The following is a 16965-nucleotide window of genomic DNA, read 5'->3' as shown; positions in this document are numbered from 1 at the left end:
AATTACAAGAAGGTCATCCCTGAAATCATATACATATAAGTAAAATACAGACTTAGCAGGTTGTATTTATATTTTTAGGAACACATATATACACCTATATATGTAGCAATGAAAAAAGAAAAAAGGGCTGGAGAGGTGGCTCAGAGGTTAAGAGCACTGACTGCTCTTCCAGAGGTCCTGAGTTCAATGCCCAGCAACCACATGGTGGCTCACAACCATCCATAATGAGATCTGTTGCCCTCTCCTGGTGTGCAGACATACATAGAGGCAGGATGTTGTATTCATAATAAATAAATAAATCTTTAAAAAAAAGAAAAAAGAAAAAAATTAAAGAAAAAAGAGATCATGAACTTGATTATGGGAACTTTCGTTTTGATTTGAGTTTAGGGTTTTTTATTTTTATTTTTTTCTGTTGTTGTTTTTGTTTTTTTTCAAGAAAGGGTTTCTTTGTGTAGCCTTGGCTGTCCTGGAACTAGCTCTCTAGACCAGACTGGCCTTGAACTCACAGAGATCTCTGCCTCTCAAGTGCTGGGATTAAAGGCATGTACCACCACCATTCATGGGCAAGGCCATGAATTTAAAATAGAGCAAGAGAGAGATTATGAGGGAGAGTTTGGAGTAAGGAAAGAAAAGAAAATGTATGGAGATTATGTCAATTAAAAAAAAATGTTCCTGCTGCCAGGCAGGTCAGATGACCGAGTTGGTCCCCAGGTCCTTTATGGTGGAAATTCAGGAGAAACTCCCATCAGTTGCTCTGTTGTACAGGAAGGACTATATTCCAAGCCCACCTGCCTCCATCTTTACAGATCATCCACGTCTGCTTGTAAAAGACTGTCTGAGGAGAAGGGGTGGGCAGGGTCATGGGACCCCCACTCAAGTATTCAGTCACCCCTCCCAACCAGCTGAATGCAAGTGTGCTCTAATCATATGTGGCTGCAAGGAGGGGCTAGAGCAAGCATGCAGGCAGGGAGGGGCTATGGGAGGGGCTATAGGAGGGGCTATGGGAGGGGCTTCATCTACACAGCCACAGGGGTTCATCACCAGTACTGGTGCAGATCCAACTGTGGCTTCTTCAAGGTTACCCACCTCCTGACCATGGCTTCCCTGAGTGAACTTTGGTGGAAATGCACTTTAGTTTGTCATTGGGACCTAGGAGGGATAGGTCTTTTCTTCATCCTCCTCTTCTTTGGGATGTGTGTGGGGGGGTGTGCGCCCATGGGTGCCCGAGGAGGTCAGAGGCATTCAGGAACTCTGAGCAGCCTGATGTGGGTGCTGGGAATTGAACTTGGTCCTCTGTAAGAGTAATGCATACAAACTGGACATTGGTGGTGCACGCCTTTAATCCCAGCACTCGGCAGGCAGAGGCAGGCAGATCTCTGTGAGTTCTAGGCCGGGCTGGACCGACAGCCTCCAAAACAATATGGAGAAACCCTGTCTCGTAAAAACAAAACAAAACAAAACAAAAACAACAACAAAAAAAGAGTAATGCATACCCTTAAACACTGAGCCATCTCTCCACTTCTGACCCTTATGTAGTTTTAGCTGTGCATCCTCCGTACACCTTGGTGAACAAGTGTGTGTACATGCACACTCATACATTAAATAACCTGTAATACTTTTTTTTAATGGAATGTTTTGGCAAATCAGGAATGATGGCACATACCTATTGTCCCAGCACTTGCTTTGAAGTCAGGGCTGAGAGAGAGAGAGAAAGAGTATTTTGGTGAAGACTTAATTGGCACAGGTTGGGTCTGTGGTCAGGAGGTGACCATGACCATCCTGAGTCAGACTCCAGTGGGCTGAGGCCAGAAGAGGAACAAGATAGTTGCCACACAGTGGGGACGCCATCTCCACACACTGGGGGTAGGAGTACAACTGGAGAGCAGAGGGACTGGACTCCATCACTCGTGCTTTCTGTCCCTTTGGGCTCCAGCTGCGGGCACTTTCTGGGTGCAGGGTTGTGGAAGGCACAGATTAAACCCACCGTGGTCACCCCCAAAAGTTTAGCTAGTGCTTAGCAGCTGCTCTGGAAATGTTGATGGATATAATCATTTTCCTGGGTGTTAGGACTTGGCTCATTTCCCTCTTCTGACCTTAGGAAATGACGCCTGAAGGGGTGAAGGAGGTTCTAGAAGCCTTTGTTGAGCTGCTTATATAACGCTTGATACTGGTAAGGGTTCTGGGGAGACAGAGAATGTGTGCCCAGGAACCTTGGGATCCTCTGGACAGAGGAGTTCGCTGAAATAGGTGACAGAACTTGTGTAGTGTTGATGGGGCCCCTTTCAGAATCTATGTCTAGCTCCCTTTCCCTGGGTCTCTTTAACTACCCTTTCTCTTTCTAAAAGCTTCTCTGAAAACTGGAAGGGAGCAAAAGAAGGTTGTGGGGAGGCCGAGATACTAGGCACCCTCTCTGTGTCTCAGAGCAGCGTTTCTCTGCAGGCCTCCCTGGCCCTCGGGTCAAGCAGCGCGCTGGTCGGGGGAGGGACAGCAGCAGGTGACAGCAGCTTTGGGCTATAAATAGGGGCGCGCGTCAGTGTCGGGCAGGAGCCGGGGCTGGAGGCAGGGGTGGCGGTGCTATGGGGTCGCGGAGGGCCGTGGGCCGGGGCTGGGGCCTGGGTGGACGGGCAGGGGCGGGTGGCGATGGCGAGGACGACGGGCCGGTGTGGACGCCCGGCCCGGCTAGCCGTAGCTATCTGCTCAGCGTGCGGCCAGAGACTAGGTGAGTCGTCTTGGGCCCTGGGTCGACCGGGGCGGCCCTTTGCCCGTTGGGTGGTGGGCGGGTGTGGCCAAGCTCTCAGAAGCTCCCCGAAGCTATGGAGGCCTGGGGTGAGGCCTCGAGCTTTCTCAACCCTAAGGCCCTGAGGTCTGAGGACAGAAACAGGCCAGAAGGACCCGGTACCTCATGGTACTCTTGACCCCTTGGGACCCCTTGTGCCTCAAATGTGCATCCCAAGAGAGGAGAAAGGCACTTTTGAGATGATTTTACAGGGGCCTGAAGGCTTTTCTTATCTCCCTCACCCAACACTGGGCTACTCCCAGAGTTGGATTCCACAGTTAGTGATAAGGAGATTCAGAGTGACTGAAATTCCTAGGCTTCAAAGGGGAGCGAGCTGCTGGTGGGTGGGTGTGGGGAGCCAGTGGAGGCTATTTAGCTTAGAGCGAGAGAGACGAATCAGCGGGATAACTCAAGTTCCTCCTCTGGGCCCAGGGCTTTGGCCTTCCAACACTGTGTTGTGTCTAGCTGAGAGAGAGGGGTGCCAGGAGGTGGCCATGTCTGGGAAACTGGGGAGGGATCTATGGCTTGAAGCTCTGAGGGAGTTAATTGCCCTGCCCAGTTTCAAGACCAGTAGGGGCTGAGATGCCACAGGAGAGGTGATGAACTCTTCATTGGCCTTCTTGGAGTGAGAAAAGTTTGAAGACTTTGTTCTAGGAGCTATGTTATTCCTGGATAAAAGGACACACAGACAATAGGCAACTTTCTGGAAAGACACTCAAAGGTGTAGACACTCAGGAACTTGTGCATTGCCGGGCAGGCAAGCTTCCTGCCCTCTACTCCTGAGCGGTTTTCCAAAGGGGAATGTGGCAGTGGTGGCTCTTGGGATAGGTGTTACTTCTTAGCGTAGAATTTGGCTGGTGTACCGTGCAGAAGTTGTTTCTCTGAGAAAGAGTTTGCAGACCTCTGCTCTCAGGAGCACCAATGACATTCAGGAAAAGCCCTGGGCACGTCCACCAGGATGGGCTGAGTCCTATTGACCTTGGAGTTGGAAACGTTCAAATGTAACCGGAACCTGTTTCTGCATAAAACTCCGCAAATGGTGTCACATGTTTGGGGCAGGGCTGAGGACTGTGTTAGCGACTGAGTCAGACTCTGCCAGGCTCCCGGGCTGCTGGGGGTTGCACCCTTTCCTGTTGTTGGCTGTGGGGAACACTGCAATGGAATGTGGACATTTACTGTAGAGCTTAGTGAAGCGGGCTCCCTAGTGACAGCCTCTTGTTATCTCGCTTGTCGCCGTGGCTTATCTGGGCATTGCTTCTCTCCTGTCTGGCATTTGTCAATACCAGTGGAACAAGGAGAGGAAGCAGGGATTTTCTAGCGGTGGAGGAAGGGAGGAAAGGATGGTTTGAAAGCCAGGAAGAGAGGAGTGGGCTCAGGATCTTACGAACGAGGTGGAGCTCGGGCATGGGGTGCTTCTTGGCTGAGTTTGTGTTAGACATTTTTCTATGTGCCAGGCGGAGGGCTGGAAGTAAGAAAAGCTTGCCTGGCGTGAGTCCTTGGACCTTAATGGGGATGCTGTTAGAAGGCTGTTCTTGTTGGGTTTTTGAAGGCTCCGGACAGAAGAGTGGGAGAGAGCGTTTTTTTTTTTTTTTTTTTTCTAGTCTTGGACTTGGGATAGTTTTGCCCCTGTACTTTTTCACCTCCTGCCAACTGGCTACGGACCCTCACCCCACCTCCTCCCCATGGGTCCCGAAAGAACAGCCAGATTTGTTTGGCTTCTGGAAGAGCCCATGGCAAAAAAAAAAAAAAGCGTGTAAAGTGGCCCGATCTGGGGTGGGTGGAGGGACCGTTCCCAGTACTGTGGGAAGGTCTGACTTGCGTTGGAGGAGGAGCTGCACACTCTGCTTGCTGCGCCTCCAATGCCTGCCTGTGGGGATGGAGGGAGACCAGGAAACAAAGAGAAGAGGGGTCGCTTGAGGACTTTGCTAGTGTGGTCCGTTCCAGCCCAGCTGAGCCCTGACTATCCCTGGGTTCTGGCAGAGAGGGGAGTTCTGCCCTCACTCAATGTGGGTCCAAAATATTCTGAGTCTGCCATTCTGTAGATCTGTTTCGGAGCTTTTGTTTGGTTGTTTTTTTGTTTTTGTTTTTTTCACAACAGGGTTTCTCTGTGTAGCCCTGGCTGTCCTGGCACTCACTCTGTAGACCAGGCTGGCCTCCAACTCACCGAGATCCGCCCGCCTCTGCCTCCTGAGTGCTGGGAGTAAAGGCATGCGCCACTGCCTGGCTTGCTGTGGGGCTCTTAAGGCATCCTTCCCAAGGCCACTGAGGCTGGACTTTCCCTGAGAGCTATGGACAGCCTCAGTGGCTGGGACTCCAGAATCTGTGTGTTCCACATTTCCTGCCTGCCCCACGGTCCTTAGAGGGATTTCTAGTCTATGTCTGTTCACCGCTCACTGAGCTCAGAGGAAGAAAGCCCTACTTGGCTATCCTATCTGACAGTCTCTGCTCTTCAAGGGGCTGTGAGAACCTCACACCTCTAGGCAGGTAGTATGTGCATAGGTTACATACAGTACTTTAGAGAACTGAACTTGAGAGCAAACAATGACTGATGAGCTTTCGTGAGATACTCAGAGGCTGTCAAGTCCCTGGCCCTTGTTTCAGGAAGATCTTGGCTCTGGTGACCTCACAGGAGCAGAAGGCTGTGACATTGCTACAGACCACTTTGAAACAACCTCTGCTGCTCCCCTTGGCTAAGGCAGGTTGTCTAGGGTGTTGGGGAAACTAAGACATTGGGCCAGAACTTTCTAGAGGCCTTTTAGGTCCAGAGTGGACGAAAAGCAGGGTGATGGGAGGCGCCCCACCTCCACTCCTGCCCTGGTTCGTCAGGCCCATTTGCTCCTTTGTGAGGAGAACTTTGCTTTCTGGGCCCTGAATTCCTATTCTGCCATGGGATTGTGACAAGAGCTCTGAAGCCCTTCAGCTCCGACATTAGATGTCTCCGACCCTCCCTGCCCTCCCCTCATTCCACACAACCAGAAGCTCCTCTGCTAGGGTCAGTCAGTCAGCTAGGCCCCAACAGGCCTTCAGCCTTTCGAGGACCAGGAGCCCTTGTAGGCCTCAGACTCTTCTGGCCTGATTTCACATGTAAGGTAAGGGGCTGGAGAGACGGCTCAGCAGCTAAGAGTATGTGCTGAGCTGGGAGGTGTTGGCACACACCTGTATTCCCAGCAATCAGGAGGCAGAGGCAGGCCGATCTCTGTGAGTTCTAGGCCAGCCTGGTCTACAAAGCAAGTTCCGGGACAGCCAGAGTTGGTTACCAGCACCCACATGGGTGGCTCATAACTGCCTGTAACTCTAGCTCCAGGGGATCTGTCCTCACGGGGCACCTTACTCTCACATACATGTACATGTGCAAATAATTTTAAAATTATAAAAGTAAGCCGGGTGGTGGTGGCACACGCCTTTAATCCCAGCACTCAGGAGGCAGAGGCAGGTGGATCTCTGTGAGTTCGAGACTAGGCTGGACAGACAGCCTCCAAAATAATGAGAAACCCTGTCTCGTAAAACCAATAATAATAATAATAAAAGTAAAATCTTTAAAAATAAAATCCCCTTAACCAACAAACATGTAAGGTGAGGTTGAAGGACAGTGGCGCCAGGAACAAAACCTCACAAACAGTCCGAGAGACATGGAGAGGACACAGTGTCTCAGCTCAGCCTCTTGCCCACGTGGAGGTGGAACCTGTCATTTTCCGTTGTAAATTAGAAAGCTGGCCCAATGCCTCCCTTCCCGGGGAGGAGGTCCAGACTTATGGGGAAATCTCTCGATTCCAAGGAGACGGACAAAGGCTGTTCGTGGTCAGGAGAGGATAGGGTTGCCAGCACCCTGAAACTAAGGGAGGTTCTGCCCACACAGCCTCCAGAGGATTTTTGAACCTCCGAGCAAAGGCCCCTGCAGTGTGTGCCCTTTTCCTGACTCTTCTGGGGCAGCAGCCTGGCGGGGAGGGCCCTTCCTCTTTGAAATGCTCTCCCTTTCTTCCTCTCCACCTCCTTTTCGTCCAACAGTCATGATTACCATTGTGTGCCTAGCTCTACCTGAAGAGCCACAGAAGCTATAAAAAGACCTGGACTTAAAGGCTGTGTGGGTGGGGTTTTGCTGAGCAGAAGGAAGAGAGAAGTGATAGCCTCGGATGTGGCCATGCTTGGGTGTTCTTGGCTGCCGTACAACCTGAGTGTTGGAAGGGACCGTTAGGCCAGACAGGGCCTTGACTGTTGACACCAGTTGAGTCTGGACAAACAAGCGGAAGGTGTACTGCAGCATTTTCTACACAGTGCTGTGTGATGCCAAGTATGACGGTACATGCCTGCAATCCCAGCCCTTGGGAGGTTGAGGTAGGAGGATTGCTATGAGTTCAAAACCACCTTTGGCTACACAATAAGTTTGAAGCCTGGGTTACATCAGACCTTGTCCCCCCAAAATCAACCAAACAAGCAAACAGGGTAACAAACCCAAACAACAGCCTGTGAGAGGATCATGGGATAAAGTGGGGGGGGGCAGGGGGCCGGGAGCGCTGGTGTTAAGTGTGGAACTGCCAGGGTATGGATCGGAGCATGACATGGACAGAGTGTTAGAAAAGGAGAAAGAAGTGTTGGTTGGATTTGTGGGAAAGAGGAGAAGGAAGAGTTTAAGATGGAAGGTTTTGAGCATAGATTTTTTTTGGAAGGACACTGGTGGCGTCCAAATAACCCAGGTGCAAGGGAAGAGAAGGGGCGAGTTATCACGAGACGGAAATTCAGGCTTCCCCGAGGGCCACCGGGCAGGCTTAGGGCACCTTAAAGAAGGGTGAAGTCACAGGGTGTGTATGGTGGGATGGCCCTTGCCATTTCCCAAAGACCGCGGTCTGCTGGAGGGAGGGCGCACCGCTTAAGTGTGGTCTCACTCCCCAGAGGATGAGGCCCTCTTCCCTGCCCTGTCTCTGAGCGGATGTGAGGCTGGACCGAGGGAGTTGGGTGTCTCTGGCCCCCGCTGAATTAACTGTTTTGTTTCCCTCCTCCTCGCTCTCCCAGCTGGTTTGCCTTGCTCTTTAACCATACTTTAACATATTAATGGCGGGTGTTCTCCAAGCCACCTGCCTTCTCCAAGCCTGTGCCCTGTGCGGGGATTTCCGGGAATGAGGCTGCCCTCCATCAAAGGCAAAAATTGAAGCAGCAGCTACCCACAGGCTGGTATGCTGTGGGCGGGGACAGACGCAGGCCTCCCTCTGGGGAAAGACGCTTATGCCTGATGTACACCCTTCTCTCAAAGCACAGGGACCCCCGTCCTGCCTAACCGATGTCCTGGACTCTGCTGTGTTTAATGAGCTCTTGGTTTAGATATATTGGTGTCCAGTGGTGAGGCCTCTCGCTGCTAACAGGAGTGGCCGACTAAGACAGCTGGTTCCTTTTAATAGAGAGGCCTCTGGGCCTCAGATGGTGGCCGATTAATACTTTGTGACTGTTGTTGATTTTGCCTCCTCTCCTTGCTTTTGGGCCTAATGATTCCATTTACTGTTTTTGCTTAGCTTATCAAGCAGCCGGTTGTCTCACCCCAGCTCTGGAAGGTAAACGCACATTGCATTACATTCTCCGACTGCTTTTGAGAGGCCTCGAGAGGCCACTGAGTGACTGCTTGTACACTAACCAGGCTGCATGGGGTGACAGGGAGGGTGTAAGAGGGTACTCACACGGGCATAGGTCTCACAGGGAAGGGCAAGAGTTGATGTTTGCATGGGCCTGGGACTCAGGGACAAAGATGTAGGGAAGAGGTCCTGACATGCCTGCCAGGATAGCTCTCTGCCTTTGGAACAGGCACCACAGGGGACACAGCCGGCAGACACCAGTCACAGGAGCCACACGTCTAGCTTTGATAACTTACCCACCTTCCTGTAATAGTGGCCCTGCCGTTTCCATTTTTTTCCCTGCCATCCTGTAATTTCACCTGCTCCCTTTCCTTCCTCTGAATTTTCCTTTCCATGAACTCTTCCCCACCTTCAGAGACTCAGAACTCTGAGGACAAAGAAGACCACCCTACTGTCCCGGTATCCTCTGACCGAGGAGCCTGCTCTGCACCTGAGCAAGTCTGTGGTCAAGGCTTGCGGCTGAAAAGCTGCCCTTTCACCTCCCAGGCTGGGGACAGCTCTGCGCTGGCTGAACTGTCTGTTTCCTGGCTACTTCTCACCTCTTGGGCCCCATCCCGGAATGGGAGGTTTGGGGAGAGTTAGCCACAGTTTTTTCTTCTCACACAGAGGAAGAATTCTGACTAGCCAGCTGGTTTCTGAATAGTTCATTATGTCTTCAGGCATGATTAGTTTTTAGGGTGTGCTTGGTTCTTGATGGGGATGAACACCAAGGAAACGTTGGTCTGAGAGGAGGAGAGGGCAGCCCAGCTGATTCAGAGTGATGTGTGGGAGTGCCCAGAGAGAAGATCAGGGGGTTCCGAGGGAGGGAAGAACTCACCCAAGGGTTAGGCTCCTTTGCACATCACGGAAACCCATGATCTTGGGGTTCTTTCAAGATAAATATTAGCCAATGATACCATTAAAAAATCATGGAATTGGATGTACTTGGAAGTGTCGAGGTTGGGAAGACCGTTACCAGATGTGTGTGGATTTCCTGTTTTTTTTTTGGGTGCTTGGATAGGATATCCCTGGAGTCTAGCCCACAGCAGAGTGGAGGGCAGGGGCAGAAAGCAACCTCAAGCTGTGTGATGGTCAACAGAACATGACAGAGTGACTTTCCCTGGGCCAGCCTGGTCTACATAAAAAGTTCCAGGCCAGCCAGAGCTTCGCAATGGGACACTGTCTCAACAACCAAAGAAAAAGTCCCCTGAGAATAGAACAAGGTAGAAAGATGCCTCAGCAGGCCAGGGCACTTCCTGTCATTCAAGTCTGGTGACCTGCGTTGAGTCTCTAGAACCCACGTAAAAGGGGAAGGAAGAGAACTGCCAGCGGTCTGTGTGTCTGCTCCGTCATAGTCTCCCCACACTCTTACACACAAAATAAATAATACACCCCGAAGTCTGCTTCAAACAACAAGCAAAAACCATAAACAAGTTATGCAATATAACGAGGATTAACAGCAGCTGGGCTATATTTGGCTTAGAACTTTCTAAAAAGTTCAAGTCAGAAATTGTTATTACATGGTAGGAACAAGAAACATTTTCAAATAGGGTGCAGTGGTGCACGTCTTTAATTCCAGCATTTGGGAGGCAGAGGCAGGCGAATCCTCTCTGAGTTTGGGGCCAGCCTGGTCTACATATCCAGGACAGCTAGGACCACATGGAGAGATCCTGTCTTGAAAAGGAAGAAGAGGAAGAGGAAGAAGAAAGAAGAGGAGGAGGAGCAAAGAAAAAAAAAGAGAAACATTTGAAACGTTTTCAGGGTTGTAAATCACAGCTACTTGGAAGACTGAAGCAGGTGGATCACAGCTTCTAGACTACATAGCAACATGCTGTCTAAAAAAAAGAGAAGACACCTTTCCAGATGTTATACTCTAAGTGTTCGGGGAGTTGAGAGCCGAGGTTCCAAAGGTTCTCTGTTTCTGAATGACCTGAAGGGGAAAGAAAGGTGCTCATTCTACCTGACAATTGATTTCTCAGTGAGAGGATGCTGCTGAATGCACCGTGCAGGCCTGGCTCAGTGCTCAGGTGAATGAGAGGAGAGGTCCCTACCCTGGGTGGACCTTAGAAGGAGGACTCAAATGCCTGGATGTCAGCATTCCTAGGCACCTTCAGTCTGGAAGTCTTACTTGATTCAAAACACTTCCTGGATTCAAACTTTGTCGTGGAATTCAAGTGCGGAATAATGCTTACAGAAGAGATGATTCATGGAACATGGACCCTTCTCCCTGTACTTTGGTTATGCCCTCTTTCTGCATTCCTGCATACTCTGTACCTGCTAGAGAGTCACGAGCAGGTGAATATGGCTCTTGGGCCAACTCCTTGAAGTCTAGAGAAAGGCAAACTTGGAATGATCTGCCTTTCTCCGAGGTTCCTTCTGCTTCTGTTGGCTTTCCCCTTCACGGTCCCCTACTGCTGCTCACAAAGAAAGGGTGTGTGTCCAGGGAGGGGAGGAGGGCTGGGCACAGCTTGCGCACCACACAACCTGGCTATGTGGTTGAGCTTCACGCCTGGGAACGCACTGTCTTTGCTGGCCCATGAAAGGGTTTGGCACCGAGGTTTGCTTCCTGTGCCCAGGAAGGAGTGGACTGTAAACCCTGAGGATTGTTGGTGAGTTTGGGGTAGACATAATAAGACCACAGATACGGCTAAGAGGGACTCTATCACAAGGGAACCAAGAGTTCTGGTTTTTTCAGGAGTCAGTCTGTTTGTGGCTCAGCAGTGCTATACAGCTGCCAACCTTGTTTTCACTTCGGCACATGGTGCCCATAGGAGCAGAGGAGCCAAAGCTGACTTGCTAGCGCCTCCCTATTCATTTGGTAGTCCACAGAGTGGACGTAAGAGCCAAGGCCCCCAGCATTGTTCTTCATCTACTGTGGCCTGTGCACACAAATGCTGTGTGTTGCTTCTGACCCCGAGCTCTAGGATACAGTTCCATGCCTCCGGGACCTCTGAATCCTTGAGGGTTGGCTGGCTTTTCCCTCTTTGGCATGACTGTGAGAGGGCTCCACACAATGTATCTACATGTGTGTCTCTCCCACATACCAGCTTCCCTGGAGATAAAAATGGAGGGTGAAGCCAGCTCCCCACCATCCCTCAGTGAGGATCTGATGGGATATGTAGGATGGAGGTGGGGTGTGCTCAGGGGCCTGGTCTATTGTCAGCCTCTGGCCTATTGTAATGGCCCTGGGTCAAGATTGCATTCAGCCCCTTAGCACCCACCCCGACCTGGTTAGGAAGCCCAGGTACTGTTGAGTAAAGACTTGCTCAGGTATACCCAGGAGCTTTGGCCACAGGATGACTGACAAACATGCTAAGGTTTACACTTGGACAAGGCAAGGCCAGAGTATATTTTGTAGGAAGGGCTTCTCTAAGTGGCTTTTTGCTTTTTCTAGGAGCACCTTCTGCTCCATCATTGCTCAGCTCACAGAAGAGACCCAGCCACTGTTTGAGACCACACTCAAGTCCCGGGCTGTGTCCGAAGACAGTGACGTCAGGTTCACCTGCATTGTCACAGGTAATGAAGCTAATGGTACAGCCTGTACCAGGGTTTCTCACAGAGCAGGGTCCCAGGAAGATTGAATGGGTATGGAGGGTGGTAGGTTTATGTGCACCAAACTGAGTGAGTTGATATTAGCTCCCCCCACTGCCTGCCCCCTCCCCCGTGCCCTCAATTAAACCCTGTGTGTGGGTTGGTGTGTGTGTGGTGTGGGTTTCCGATGTGTCTGAGAATGCGGCTCAGTTGGTCAGTTGGTAGAATACTCACTAGCACACATGAAGCTCACTAGCAGATGTGAAGCCCAGGGTTTTACCGTCGGGACCACATGAATCTGGCACAGGAGTCTTTTTCTGTAATCTCAGCACTTGGGAGGACAAGAAGATCAGAAGTTTAGGTCATTCTCAACTACATAATGAGTTTGAGGCCAGGGTAGGCTACAGGAGACCCTGTGTCAAAAGACAGAAAACGAAGACAATAACTCCCTAACTGTGCTCAGCAAAGTTCCTTCCCCTGCAAGTATACTCACAGTATTGATGAGTGCTCTTTGACGTCATCTATTGAACATCTTCCCTCCTAATAGTTGAGCCATCTAGCCTGAGAGACAGTAAATCATACTTATTCCAACCATAGCCCCTGGAGGCAAACTGCCTGGCTTGGATTCCTGACTCAACCTCCTTCCTAGTATAGGGTGCTAAGCAGGTTACTGTGAGCGTCATGTATTATGAGCCCAAGTGACCTAATAGCTAGCCATTGGAATAGCACCTGGTACACAGTACACACAAGTGTTCGGAATCAAGACTCTTCACTTTCCACTGAGTTCCCTATTGGGTTTTCAGTAAGACGCCCAGTGGTACACCTTAGAAATCATGATCAGGAGTGCTGGGACACTGGTCCAGACATTGTTCTTTTCCCATAGCTTCCAGTACAACTTCATTCTACACTGACCTTACCAGTCTCAGGGCCTACAGGATATTTAGAGTCAGCTGCACTCACCATTTCAAAGGGCCCAGACTCACATACCTCTAAGACCCACCCCCTTTTTTTCCTTCAGTTTGTCAAGGGCATGGGTAGTTTCCGGCTGTCACATTCTCCGATCCTGGGTGGACTTATTTAGCCCAGCCAGCTAAAAAGCTTCCTTGGGATTGGTTTTTTTTCGAGGTAGTTGTCCCAATTACCAGGACTGTCCATCACATCTGCTAGAGGGACACCGACTCCCTGTATTCTTTATCTTTGTGGTGTGTTGCAACTGAATTTTTCCAAACCCTGTGAAGTAAGTGCTATTGTTAGCCCAGCTTTGCAGAGGGCGAAACTAGAAGAGTCTAGGTGAGCCACCCAAGTCATGAGGAGCTAGTGGCTTTTGCCCCTAACTGAGTCCCTAGCACAGCAGCACTGGAAAACAACCTCACTCCACACTTTCTCATATGCTGCTTTATGTAAAAGGCTTTTAACCCTCCTTGAAGAAAACAGTCAGGGGCTGGGGACGCAGCCAGTTGATAGAGTGTTTGCATAGCATGCTGAGGCTGAGGTGGTGTCGCGCAGCAGCGCTGTATAAAGGTGCGGTGGCGCTTTCCTGTGACCCCAGCACTCTGCAGGTGGTGGCAGGAGGATCATGAGAGCCACATCACCCTCCGTTACACAACTGGTTTGAAGCCATCTTGGCATGCGTGAAAACTGTCTTAAAGAAAATTAAATTTTATCTTTACTAAATTAGTACATGCCCATAGTTCAAGGTTTCAAATTATACTAAAAGATGCTTATCAAAAATATAGCCATTTACCGGGCGTTGGTGGCTCACAACTTTAATCCCAGCACTAGGGAGGCAGAGGTGGGCGGATCTCTGTGAGTGTGAAGCCAGCCTTGTCTACAGAGCGAGTTCCAGGACAACCTCCAAAGCTATACAGAGAAACCCTGTCTCTCTCGAAAAACCAAAAACCAAAAACCAAAAACCAAAAAAAAAAAAAAACCCCAAAAAACCAAAACAAAAAACCAATCTGTCTTCCCAGAACCTGGGATTGTAGGTGTGAGCTCCCATGTCTGTTTGTTGTTGGTGGTGCTGCTTTTTAAGACAAGGTCTCATGATGTTTCTCCAGAACTCTCTATGTAGACCAGGCTGGCCTCGAACTCAGAGATCTGTCTGCCTCTGCCTCCCGTGTGCTGGAACTAAAGGCGTGCGCTACCACACCCCACAGTTTTTTGTTTGTTTGGCTTTGCTTTAGGACAGGGTCTTACTGTGTAGCCCAGGTTGGACTCACCTGGAGATCTTGCCCCAACCTCCTGAGTGCTGGGGTTACAGGTGTGCTTTCTGTTTTTAAAGCCATTTTAACTTTCACTCTTCCCTCTCTATCCCTGGTCCCAGTTTCCGTACCCTATGGGGTTTTCTAACTAGTCTCCATTTCGACCGCTTCTAAACTCAGGGCTTGGCTTTGTTGGATGTGCTGTTGTCACTTTCTACCTGCCTGTCTGCTTCCTGCTTGCAAAGATTTTGGCTCCCATTTCTCTTCTTGCCTGCTCTCCCCGTGTGTGTGTGTGTGTGTGTGTGTGTGTGTGTGTGTGTGTGTGTGTGTGTGTTTGAGCATACTTATCAAAGCACACGTGTGGAGGTCAGAGGGCAGCTTTCAGGAGTCAGTTCTGAATTGCAGGGATTGAGCTCAGGTCATTAGGCTCACATAGCAAGTGTTTTAATAACACTGAGCCCAAAGGAATAATTAAAAAACACATCTTAATTTAATGTGTGTGCACACAATAGTGCTGTGTGCTTGTGGGAGTTGGTTCTGTCTTTCCGCCATGTGGGTCCCAGGGATGGGACTCTGGGTATCAGACAGGGTCGGGAGCACCTTTATTGACAAATTTGTCTCATGGGCCTCAGAGGCAATTATTATTATTTTTTCATCCCTGCACCTCATGATGACCAGCCCAGGCCATGACCTTCAGCTGAGGAGCAGTTACCAACTGAGCTGGTACCGTTTCCAGGGCTCTGGGCGACTATAACATTCACATTTTCATTCACGGTTGTACTCCCCCCCTCATCCTCACATACACCCCAAATCTCAGCTCACTGTCTTCTGCAGCAGATTAGAAATGGTCACCTTGGTATCACTGTATGCAGAAACAAACAAAGAGAAAATGTAGGAAATGGGGGAGGGAGAGAAGGAGAGGGTGCCAAGAACTTGGGAGACCAGATTAGCTATTAGGCCTGCTCAGTTTGCAGGTGTTCCTGGCTGAGACTGGCCTCTGTGTGAGGCTGCTGCTGGCCTTGGCTTGTCTTAGTGGACCCAGGAGGACCACATCAGTTTTTCTTCCTTCTAGAAGCAGCCCCGAGCAAGGGTAAATAGGTCAGGGCCTGACTTCAGGACCTCACCGGGCACAGATGATGTTTTCTTCTGTTTGGACCCTTGTGCTGTTGAGGAAGACTCGCCTGTAGCAGGGGAGTAGGGAACTAACCGGCTGTTCTGGAAGGACACCCCTGCAGACCTAGAGGAGAGACGCGGGACTTCTAGGGTTCTTTTCACTCACAGTGGGGGAATAGGAGACAGTGGACCTGTGACTGAGCACTCTGACTCCTGGGTCCTGTCAGCCCCTCTCGGCTGGAAGGCTGCTGCCTCAGACTGCTCATTTCTGCCCAGTGTGCTGCCCCCCCACTGTCTTCAGCTATGGGGTACACTATGTTGGGGTGTGGATGTACACATATGTGCATCGTCACATGTTGACGTGGAAGAACCAAGGGACCTAATCTGTACTAAGAACCACACTTCTTTCTTTCTTTTTTAAATAATTTCTTTTTATTTCATGGTCATTGGTGTTTTACCTTCATGTATGTCTGTGGGAGGATGTTAGAAGCCCTGGAACTCAAGTGACAGAGAGGTGTGAGCTGCCATGTGGGTGCTGGGAATTGAACTGAGGTCTTCTGGAAGAGCAGACAGTGCTCTCAAGGCCAGACAGTGATGGCACAGGTCTTTAATCCCAGCACTCGGGAGGCTGAGGCAGGTAGATCTCTATGAGTTCAAGGTCAGCCTGGTTTACAAAACAAGTTCCAGGACAGTTAGGGCTACATAGAGAAACAAACAAACAAAAAACCCAAAAGACAACAACAACAAAAAACCAAAATGGGGAGGGGAGGATAAGTCTAACAAGATAGCTTGTATGCATTGGTTCCAGACTCCTCATCGGAAGGAATGCTAGAAAAGGAATGTTGGCTGTGTCGTGTGCCAGCCAAGTAACCTTGGGTAGTTTTCCTCGTGTGTGAAGTAGTGGTTACACATGTCACTTTATAGTGGAGAAGGGTCTGAATTGAGAACTCTGCTTACTCACTAGTTGCCTTTGGAGAAGTCTTAATTTCATGAGCCTTCATTTTCTTTTCCTTTTTTTCAAATGTTCTTTTAAGACAAGATTTCTCTGTGTAGCCCTGGCTGTCGTCCTGGATCTCTGTAGACCAGGCTGGCCTCGAACTCACAGAGATTTGCCTGCCTCTGCCTCCCGAGTGCTGGGATTAAAGGGGTTCGTCATCAGGGCTAGGCTCATTTTTTTTAACATTGGAAGGAAGTTTTATTGGGGGAATGGGAAGGGAGTGGGGGAAGGGAAAAGAGAGGAGAGAGAAGAGAGAGACTGACCTCGTTTTCCTTTTAAAAAACTACTTTAAAATTGTGTGTGTGTGTGTGTGTGTGTGTGTGTGTGTGTGAGAGAGAGAGAGAGAGAGAGAGAGAGAGAGAATATATGTATATCATGTGTGCACCAGTGTCCAAGTGGCCCAAAGAGGGTGTCAGATCCCCTGGAACTGGGTTACAGGTGGTTGTGAGTTGCCAGGTGGGTTCTGGGAACTGAACTCCAGTCCTCTGCAAGAGTAGCAAGTGCTGTACACCACCCACCCCTCGGGCCCTCATTTCCTTTTTATATTGAGGATTGGTGATTGTGTTCTCCTTAGGACCAGAATAAGGATTAGATGAGATACACATGAGAAGTGCTTCTTTCAGTCCATCTTGCGGCACACAGTACATCTTCTTCAATAAATGAACAATTTCTGCTCAGCGGAGCCAAGTGAAATTCCATGTCTGAGTTCTCTTAAAACTCAGAGCTCCCATCTCTCCAAATCTGAGTTTC

General features: G+C 49.9%; 1 protein-coding gene across 2 annotated transcripts in view; it reads left to right on the top strand.

Annotated features, from left to right (window-relative positions):
- The first annotated feature begins 2559 nt into the window (after window positions 1-2559).
- Window positions 2560-16965, top strand: part of Alpk3 (alpha kinase 3) — a 40287-nt gene continuing 25881 nt past the window's right edge. The window contains exons 1-3 of one of the 2 annotated variants that reach the window (XM_021231667.2): window positions 2560-2719; window positions 8278-8316; window positions 11768-11889. In XM_021231667.2, coding sequence (XP_021087326.1) covers window positions 2577-2719; window positions 8278-8316; window positions 11768-11889 — 304 coding nt within the window. In that variant the 5' untranslated portion in view covers window positions 2560-2576. The remainder of the gene's footprint in view (window positions 2720-8277; window positions 8317-11767; window positions 11890-16965) is intronic. The other variant, XM_013118908.3, reaches the window with a different exon arrangement.

Source organism: Mesocricetus auratus, unplaced genomic scaffold (genome assembly GCF_017639785.1).
Source record: "Mesocricetus auratus isolate SY011 unplaced genomic scaffold, BCM_Maur_2.0 Super-Scaffold_4256, whole genome shotgun sequence".
Classification (NCBI taxonomy): domain Eukaryota; kingdom Metazoa; phylum Chordata; class Mammalia; order Rodentia; family Cricetidae; genus Mesocricetus; species Mesocricetus auratus.
Note: the sequence above shows the minus strand (reverse complement) of the source record. Positions and strands in the feature narration are given on the sequence as shown.